The sequence below is a fragment of the Callionymus lyra genome, chromosome 17, assembly GCF_982586985.1.
Source record: "Callionymus lyra chromosome 17, fCalLyr1.hap1.1, whole genome shotgun sequence".
NCBI lineage: Eukaryota > Metazoa > Chordata > Actinopteri > Syngnathiformes > Callionymidae > Callionymus > Callionymus lyra.
In genome coordinates, this window is record NC_141834.1 from 16,928,228 (window position 1) to 16,938,022 (window position 9,795).

General features: G+C 41.3%; 1 protein-coding gene across 1 annotated transcript; it reads left to right on the plus strand.

The window, feature by feature from the left end:
- Positions 1 to 748: 748 nt before the first annotated feature.
- On the plus strand, positions 749 to 5,762 carry irx2a (iroquois homeobox 2a). The gene is made up of 3 exons (XM_087778900.1): positions 749 to 1,204; positions 1,964 to 2,372; positions 3,273 to 5,762. Exons 1-3 carry the CDS (start codon positions 965 to 967, stop codon positions 3,974 to 3,976), a joined length of 1,353 nt encoding a protein of 450 aa, XP_087635026.1. The 5' UTR covers positions 749 to 964; the 3' UTR covers positions 3,977 to 5,762.
- The last annotated feature ends 4,033 nt before the right edge of the window (positions 5,763 to 9,795 follow it).

The following is a 9,795-nucleotide window of genomic DNA, read 5'->3' on the forward strand; positions in this document are numbered from 1 at the left end:
CGCCTCTAAATAAACGAGTCATCCGTGTCAACAGTCGTTGCTGTGCCGCACAAATTCAAACGGTGCTGGTTCTGTTTACAAGCCTGGACCACACCAGCCAGTGGACTGAACAAGCTCCTGATGGATGAATCCATTCATTTTGGATGAATACTGATGAGGAAAAAGAGTGTGTGTGTGTGTGGTGGGGGGGGGGCTTGACTGCTTCACCAAAAAATAAAAAACCCTGTCACTGATCCAGACTTGCAACGTCGTGAAGGTGTCACACACAGACTTTCAAATGTGTCATTTTTTTGAATGTATATTCTTATTATTTAACGTTGTTTTTAAACGGGGACGCCTCCCTCAGGCCAGAGTGCGCACTGCCCAAGAGAGCGCACTTGTTGGTGTATTAAAGATACAAAAATTGAAGTTTTAATCTTTTATAATCCTCTTTAGCTGATAAAAATATCTGCAAATAATAGTAAAAAAAAAAAGAAATAAATCAAGTCAAAAATCAAGTGTAATAATCGATTATTAATCATTATTATTGCGAGTGGATATGGAGTGTGAGTGGAAGTCGTGGGCTCCATTCCTGAAGAAAAAAAAAGAAAAGTGGGCGTGGACGTGATATTCAGATGAGCCGGAGTGACAGCTCCAGTTTCTCCCCCTCACCGCTGAACCTCCACTGGCTCCTTCCCTCCTCGACTCCTCACTTCATAGCGCCGCGCACTAAAAACATCGGACGCTAGGGGATCAAGACGCACCTCTATGTGTCTGTAAGATCTCCCTGTTTTCTCCCAGTCAGGGGGTCGTGGAGGGTGGACTTTTTTTTTTTCTTATTTTATTGTCTGTTTACGCGGCTGCTTTGCTGAGTTGTTTACCCATTTCTTTTTTTGGCCGGTTCTTCCCTTTTTCCCCCCTTTTTTTTTTTTTTTTTTTCCTCTTTTTTTTTTGGCGACCCGACCACCCCTCGCCGCCTCCACCAATGTCCTATCCTCAGGGTTACCTCTACCAGCCCCCGGGCTCTTTGGCTCTTTATTCGTGCCCGGCTTACGGGGCTCCGGCTCTGGCGGCCCCGCGCGGCGAGGACTTGGCTCGCTCGTCCTCCGGATCAGCCTTCAGCCCTTACCCGGGATCGGCCGCTTTCTCCGCCTCGGCTGGGGCAGGATTCTCCAGTCCGCTGTCATACTCGGCGGATCCGACCGCGGGATTCCCATCCTACATGGTAAATAAAAAAAGAAAGGGGTAAAAAAAACACTTTACATCCGTGTATGATGGCGTTAAATGACGCGCCTCGGCAGGTGGAATCTGTTAAATTGCATTTTACGCGCATGTAACGCGATCACAGTTGCGCAAATTTCTCCTCCAAGAAAAAAAAAAAGTGGTGACTTTTTCAGCTCAGAGTTCTCTAAAAAAAAAAGAAGCATGAACCCGCAAATGCAAGAGGCTTGACCGTTTATTCCGAGGCTCGCCCGTCAATTTTTTTTTAAAAAAAATCCCCTTTTTAAATCGTTATATAAACGTCACCGAGTAAAAAGGACGTGTCAAATCCACTGCATCTTTTATTCTGAGAGGGCGACAGATACTTATCGCGTAATTCTTAGTTAATTCAACACTAACCTTAACGACCCATCCTATTACGAGCGTTTAAATAAATCATTTTTTTGGACGTTTTAACGCGAGAAAACAACTATAAATACGTGTATTATCAGTAGAACAGTGTTTATTATGTGGTAATACTTTTATAAACCGATATATCTCAAATTGTAATTTAATAATATTAGTTTTAAGCGATTATTTTTTGGACAAAATGTGTCTGAGAATAAAACTAAAATTGAACCGAGGCCTGTTATTGGTTCAGCCGTGATCGTTTATTATTATTATTATTGATTATTTTACGAGTGGATTTTGTTTTTCGCTGTCAATATTTTTATTGTCATTTATGGATGAAGGTTTAAGAGTTGTCCCCCAACTTTTCCTCCAGAGCTCTCCCTATGACGCACACTCCACGGGCATGGCCGGGGCTTTAGGCTACCACCCTTACGGGAGTCCCGGGTACCCCTACCAGCTCAACGACCCGGCGTACCGCAAGAACGCCACCCGAGACGCCACGGCCACCCTCAAGGCCTGGCTCCAGGAGCACCGCAAGAACCCGTACCCGACCAAGGGCGAGAAGATCATGCTGGCCATCATCACCAAGATGACCCTGACCCAGGTCTCCACCTGGTTCGCCAACGCCCGCCGGAGGCTGAAGAAGGAGAACAAGATGACGTGGGCGCCCCGGAACAAGAGCGAGGACGAGGACGAGGACGACGGGGACGGCGAGAGGAAGGAGGAGGTGGAGCGATCCGACAAGAACCTGGACCACAGCGAGGCTTCGGCCGAGGATGAAGGTGCGTGTCGACGGGGAGGAAATGATGCGTTTAACAAAAGGGGGAGGAAGATGGGAGGGAGAGTGGGTGAGGGTTTAATCTCAAGGGGGGGAGTGTATTTATTTTTGTAGCACAATCTCGGGGTTAAAATATAAAGAAAAAACGAGTGTTTTGTTTACACTCGCGATTTAATTTATTTTCGCTCTTTTATTTAATTATAAAACACAAAATGAAAATATTTATTATATGTACATAATAAACTACACATGTTGTCATTTTACTCGTAATAGTATATTTTCCATTAAAACAATTTAACACTGCAATCACATTATTATGTATCATTAATTATTATTTTATGTATTTCTTCTTTAATATTAGTTTGCTATTATCAAATATTTAGAACGACGTGGTGGAATTAAATTGGATTTGTGTAAATTGTTAACGTTTTTTTTATACACATTTGTCAAAATAAAATCACGTGTTTCAAGATTTACGTCTAATATACAAATCGATGATTGAAACACTGATTTAGTTATTGATTAATAAATTAGAAAATAAACTCAAAAGATTATGTAAATCCGATTATTGACTAATTTGATTAAACGACAGCGTGTTTCTTTATATCGAATTTGTTTTTAAATCATTTTGGAATTGTAGCGTTTCATGTTCATGTTTGTAAATATTGATTTGTTTATTCAATCAATTATCAGCTATAATACTAATATTTAAGAATATATTTTACGACACATTCTGCCGTCATAAATATGGGCCCCTGACACAAACTGACACGCTTATGAATTTTTCACCTCTTTTATATTACGTGTCATTAATATTAAACACAACATATGTTCTGGTTTTAAGATGTTTTTTTTTCCTTCGTTCTATTTGTTTTTAAGTGCGTGTTTGTGTTTGCGCCGGCAGGTATCAGCTTGCACGTCGACACGCTGACGGATCACTCGGAGTCGGACGGCGAGAAGGTCAGCTGTCGTCCGGGGGATCTGCTCTCGGCTCGGGCCGCAGACAAAGAGGACCTCGAGGACCCCCCCGGCCCCCACGACTTTCAGCTGTCGCCCAAACCCGCCGTCACCTCCGAGGCCCCGCTCCTGGGCCACCACCACCACCACCACCACCACCACCACCTCCAGCACCTCCACGACCACCAGACCCGGGGCGTCATCACCGCCAACAAGACCTCGCCTCAGAACCCCAAACCCAAACTGTGGTCGCTGGCGGAGATCGCTACCTCGGATCAGAAGCAGCAAGTGGGGCACCCGAGCCCCTCCTCCTCCTCCAGCGGTGGTCTCCTCACCCCTCCTTCCACCGCCTCCCCGGCTGCCACCTCGCCCTCCCTCTACCCCTCCATCCTCGGAAGACCTATTTATTACACGTCGCCCTTTTATAGCAATTACACAAACTATTCCAACTTGGGCCCCCTGCAGGGTCAGGGGATCCTGCGCTACTCGTCCGGGGTGAGTCTGGCCGCTGCGGCCGCCGCCGCGGGTCTGGTCCCCCACCAGACCCCCGAGTCCCCCACAGACCCCAAGCACTGCAGAGCCGAGTCCCCGATCCTCAAACACAGCCACAGTATCGAGCAGCATTTCAGAGACGCAAAGAAAGGAACATAGTGACGCGACCGGGACTGTTTATTCAAGCGTTCAAATCTTTATTTAAAACAACGACACGAACAATTCACTTGTTTCCACTGCAAACACACCGACAGTTAGTGTTTAAAAAACACACTGTAGTTCTTAAAGGTTGCTAAGGTTCGACTCATTTTTTTTATTCCAACTTTGATTTGGTAGAAAACAGTTGAGCAGAAAGTACGTGACGTCATTAATTAGCGCTTACATCAACAGGTTTTATTTAATATAATTAATTTAAATATACATTATTACTATATTCATAAGGCAGACAGTTATTTTCTTTAAAAAAAACGTTGCTAGTTCCACGGAAAAAAAATGTTTTTATTCGGTAGATAAAAGTTGCACAGGAAGTACGTGACGTCATCAATCGACTGGTTTTATTTTAAAATAATTTATTCATTAATCAATTATTACGATATTCGCGACTATAATCTACTACACACAGACCGACAGGTAGTTTTTAAAAAATACACTGTATCTCTTAAAGGTTGCTAGTTCGACTGAACAACTATTTTATTTTGGAGATAAAAGTTGCGCAGGAAGCACGTGACGTCATCAATTAGCGCGTACATGATGCAGTTTTATTTTAAATAATTCATTAATTTATGAATTATTTACGATATTCACGACTATAATCGACTACAAACAGACCGAAAGGTAGTTTTTAAAAAAACAAAACAATGTAGTTCTTGCTTGTTCGACTGAAAAACGATTTTATTTGGTAAATAAAAATTGCACAGGAAGTACGTGACGTCATCAACTAGCGTTTATATCAACAGGTTTTATTTTAAATGATTAATTAAATTATGAATTACTACAATATTCACTACTACAATATCGATTTAACACACATCAAATATTACAATTTAAATTAAATTAAACCCAATGGAAATCGATAAAAAAAAAAAACTTGACGTAGTAAATTCAACTAAACTCGATATTTAATTTTTTGATGAACAAAACAAACTTGAGATTAAAAATAGTCGTCAGTTTAAATTAAAAGCAGCAATGGTTTGTGGGTAATCACGGCTTTATTGTTTTGTAATTTGACTGGCGTCACTGTGGTCACGCGCATGCGCAGGACTCAGAGAAAAGGCGTCACACACTTCAATTGAATCGTGCGACAGATGAGATTTCAAAGCAAAAATAATAATAATAATAATAATAATTCGACTTATTTCCTCGACACTGATTTATTTCCACGATCTGGAGGTAGGTGTCACCCCATTGACACCCGTCAGTTCTCACCCCAATGACCTTTCACTTTAGACCCAGTGCCAGCATATTTAGAGAAGAAAAAAAAGAAGCTGCTACACACACACATAAACACACAGACATGAGATCGCTCGTTTTAATGGCACATGTGACTTAACATGTTATTTCTCAGGTTCATGCATTTTTGTTTCTGTTTTCTACGCCACCTTTTATTGAGTTCACTCACGATTGGACCTTTTCTGTGAAACTGTACGAGGATCTGTTCGGGACCGTGAAAGTGGAATAGCCTACATTTGATATTTATTTTTTTAAATGACTGGCTGAGATTATGCCTATAATTTATGCAAGTTGTATTGCAAGAAAAAAACAAACAAACAAACAAAAAAACAACAACGTGAAAATGGCATCTGATGTCTGTTTGTTTTTTTTGTAAATATATATACATATTTAAATATATATGGACAGTTTTTATTTCAGGACCCATTTGAGGGGGACGGTACATCTTTTTTGGTAATTTATATCTTTGGATGTAAATAAAAGGCGCCGGTGTAGATGATCTGGCAGGGGATGATATTAAAAAAAAACATAAAAAATTAAACTGTTTTACCAACTGTTACATAAATCTCAGAGGTTTTTTTCTTAAAGGAACGGTCAAGACTCTCCCTCCACCGACACATTTTCACAACGACGTTTCTCTCTCTTCCTCCTCCTCCTCCATTTATATTTCAAGTGTGATTAATACAAGCCGCGCCGGGCATTATGGGGGTTCCCACTGGGGACCCGTCCCCGGAGCTTTTTTAGCCCCGGTTCAGGATGGGTCAGCCCTGCCTGCTTCATTACGGGGGCGCTGAGCGATCCATAAAAGTCTATCTAAGCATCTGCCAGCTCCAATGGGCTGTGTGATGGGCCCTAATCGGACAGGCTTTTCCTCTGCTTTTCATCGTGGCCGGCTTATTACTGCGGCGCCGCGCCACAGCTAATTACGCCAGTTAAAGGGGGGAGGGGGTGATAAAGTGCAGATCAATTATTAGTGCACGTTTGTTTGAGTCTTTTATTATTAATATCATTATAAGTGGAGAAGACCGTGAGGATAATTATCATTGTGTATGTCATTGTTTTTTTTTGTTTTAATTGTGAAGATATCAGCATTTAAAATATATATATTTAGAGATAATACACATAGTTTTGATCTATATATATCTATATATATGTATACCTGTATATAGGTATATATGTCCAGTGGATGGCTGAGGAATGTTTATTGGTGTAACTGCCTGTAGTTATATTCTCAAATATTACTATTATGAACATAGAAAAACACTGTAACAAGGCATACCTCTGCCAAGGAGATAATTTCACAGGACAGATTTACGAGTTGCAAAAATGAATTGCCCGGGAATTAAGCCCCTTTTAAGAGAAAGAATTGGATTAATTGACAGATTTTTTTTTTTTGTAAGTAAGTAATAGTTATTTACAAAGCGCCTAGACCAGGGTCACAAAGCGCTTGAACAATCAAAAGCAATACACGTTTAAAAATTCGACAAATATAAAAGAAAACTGTAAAAGGCCTAGACATAAGACAAACACAGGAGTCCCAGAAAATTAGGAAAAAACACAAATAAAATGGTCTTAAGATGCTTCTTGAAGGAGTCAGTAGATCATCAAACCCGGTAGCATGAAAGTTTATTCATTTTAGTGTATGTTGAGTCAGAAGCCATACAAGTGAAGACCGTCAGAATCTTTTTGAATCTTAACGGAACTACAGAATTCTACCAAAAATCAAATCTTTTCCAAGTACAACATTTTCCTGAAAGTATTGATGAAATATGAGTTATTTTGCTCACGTAGCCTCCTTGGCAGAGGTAATTAAGTATAAAGAGAACCAGTGACATCGGTGGTATTTTCATCGTAAATACGGCCCTAAAAACGTGAACTTGGCCTCGGCGTCCCCCCCGCCATCTTTCGACACCATCGTCGCTCCGAGCCAGTCGCAAAAGCTAATCCTTCATTTTCCACTTGAATTTGAGCTTGAGTGTCCAAATCTCACGGGAGTCTCTTTCACCAACCCCCCCACACCCCCAACACACCCCCCTATTCCCTTCCACCTGTTAAGAAGTAATATTCGGTTGCCCATCAGGGTCGCTATTTAAAGGGTGATTTTTTTATTTTTATTCAATGTATCATCATCCTCCCTTTAAACCTGTACATTTAAATAATGGCGGCTTCATCCGAGGGTACAGGCATGCGAGCGCCCCAAGGCCAGAATCTCCTCCTTCGCTCCAAATGCTTTCATTAGGAGTTGATTTATTGAAATGCATGCTTTATTCTCAGGTGGGCTCCCCGTGGGACTCCACACTCTTGTCAAATAGCACCAGAGGCGTTTTTTCTTTTTTTCCCAAAAATGCCGCCGCCGCCACCGCCTCCTTCTCGCCAGCCGCGGCTCCCACCAAACGTCAACATTTGTTCCCAATAAAAAGAGTTATTGTTTCTGTGTTTTTAAGGGGAAATTTCCTGAGCACCGACCGGTCGGCCTTTGAAGACATGAAAGGAAAACTCCCGGCTTTTTTTTTTCCCCGTTTGATTGAGAGCGACTGCAGGTGAAAATGGGAGCGAGGCGTCCGACGTACATGACACGTCTCACGCTGTGAAGGCTGTTATGAATTTATGCCACAATTAGTCACAAATCCAGTGAACAACCGCTTCCCTTAGGAGTTCCGAGATATAGATCTTTAAGGATACTCTACTGTACCGCAGACGTTAATACCCTCTAATACTTTATCTATGTTTCCTTTTTTTTTTTTCCGCCCCGGCATATCAAATAGAGTCATAATCCCGTCGTATAGAGAGGGTGCGTTCATCCATGCTAAGACCTGGTTGTCATTGAGAGCCGGATTGATGCTATCGAAGGACTCGCGGGCTTCACTCGATTGTGGACCGGAGAGTAAGTGGACTAATTTCCCTTATCGGCGATCAAATAAGCAGCTCATATATGCAGATAATTTATGAGCCCTTTTGTGTGGTTTTATCCTGCCATCAACCCTTTTCTCCTCCAAAATGCTTCAGACATTAATCACTGTTGCACACCTGCGCGTCATCTCGACAAGTTACTGCGTCGCTCTCTGATGTCGCTTCCATGTTATTCGACGGTGGATTCGCTGAGTTCTCGTGGATCAGCAGCTTGTCTTTCATTGGATCGAGTACAGAGGTCAAAAGTTGCAAGTTTGACGTCTCTATTTGCTTTTAACGTTTCCAAGTGTAGGCATTTGTTCACGCTTTAGCTCACCCATAGTTTTTTAACAGAAGTAAGTAAAGTGTCTGACCAAGATAATAAAGTACCGGACAAAATCCAACAAAGAATCGAGCATAACAAACTACTAGTACAAAGTACCGGACTAAAGCTGACAAGGTACCGATCAAAAGCTAACAAAGTACAGGAAAAAAGCTAAGAAAGTACCTGACTAAAGCTGACAAGGTACTGATCAAAAGCTAACAAAGTACTGGACAAAAGCTAACAAAGCACCGAACGTAAGCTAGCAAAGTAACAACCAAAAGCTACCAAAATTCCGAAAAAAGCTACCAAAGTACAAGAAAAAAGCTACCAAAGTACTCAACAAAAGCTAACAAGGGACCAAACATAGGCTAACAAAGTGAGGACCTAAAGCTAAAAAGGTACCGACCAAAACCTTACAAAGATCTAGAATAAAAAGGTACCAAACTACTCAACAAAAGCTAACAAAGTAGCGTACCAAAAGCTAAAAAAGTACTGACTAAAAGCTAACAAAGTAACAACCAAAAGCTAAAAAAAACGACTGAGCAAAAGAGAATCACAAGAAGAAATTATTAAACAAAAGCTAACAAAGTACCAAACAAAAGCTAACAAAGTACCGGCCAATCTAACCTGTCATGGCATTTTATGTGGCTGAGAAGAGCTTCTAGATCCGGCATGTTCTCCCTTAAAAAGGTTTACACACCCATGTCTTAGATACTTGTTTAAGTGCTACAAGGATGTCAACATTGTAATTGACAATGTTCATGTCGACTATAAATCTGGAAGCTTCCTGAATGGTAATGTGATTAAGAATAGTAAAGCTGTTGATGTTTAGAGAACAGGAATCACAGTATCTGGGTTGGTGTTGAACCACGAAGATTCTGGATTTTTCAGTTTTTGTAATAGTTTCTTCCCTGAATACATTTTTTTCTTGGCTTGTTTGGGTAAAATTCAGTTACTTGCTTGTTTGAATAGTACCTTGATCTTGTTACTGCCACCTTAGCTTCCTTCCCTTCACGGGGATTCAGACTTGGACTTTTCCTTCAAAAGTATCCAGTTAAGGTAGACACTAAGGAGTCAATCCTATTTAGCTTTTCGGGCGCTAGTCCTCTTAGGGGTTTTACTTTCAAGGCGGGCAAAAGTAACCACGCTCGCTGTGAGCTCTGGCTAAGAACCGGTGACTGGGAAACGTTCCTCACAAAAATCGTATTTATCGGAAAAACTAAAATTTGTTGAGGTTTCGGGATTCAATTTTTGGGGCATCCCAGAATGAGGGTGTTGAAAATGAAGCAAAACCAATGATGTTAAGGATGTGGTA

What these genes read in the sequence shown, in the direction of transcription:
- irx2a (XM_087778900.1), top strand. Translation starts at nt 965, where the DNA reads ATGTCCTATCCTCAGGGTTACCTCTACCAGCCCCCGGGCTCTTTGGCT. An exon ending in CGGGATTCCCATCCTACATG is followed by an intron (nt 1,205 to 1,963) that starts GTAAATAAAAAA and finishes CTTTTCCTCCAG; the next exon opens with AGCTCTCCCTATGACGCACA. An exon ending in GGCTTCGGCCGAGGATGAAG is followed by an intron (nt 2,373 to 3,272) that starts GTGCGTGTCGAC and finishes TTGCGCCGGCAG; the next exon opens with GTATCAGCTTGCACGTCGAC.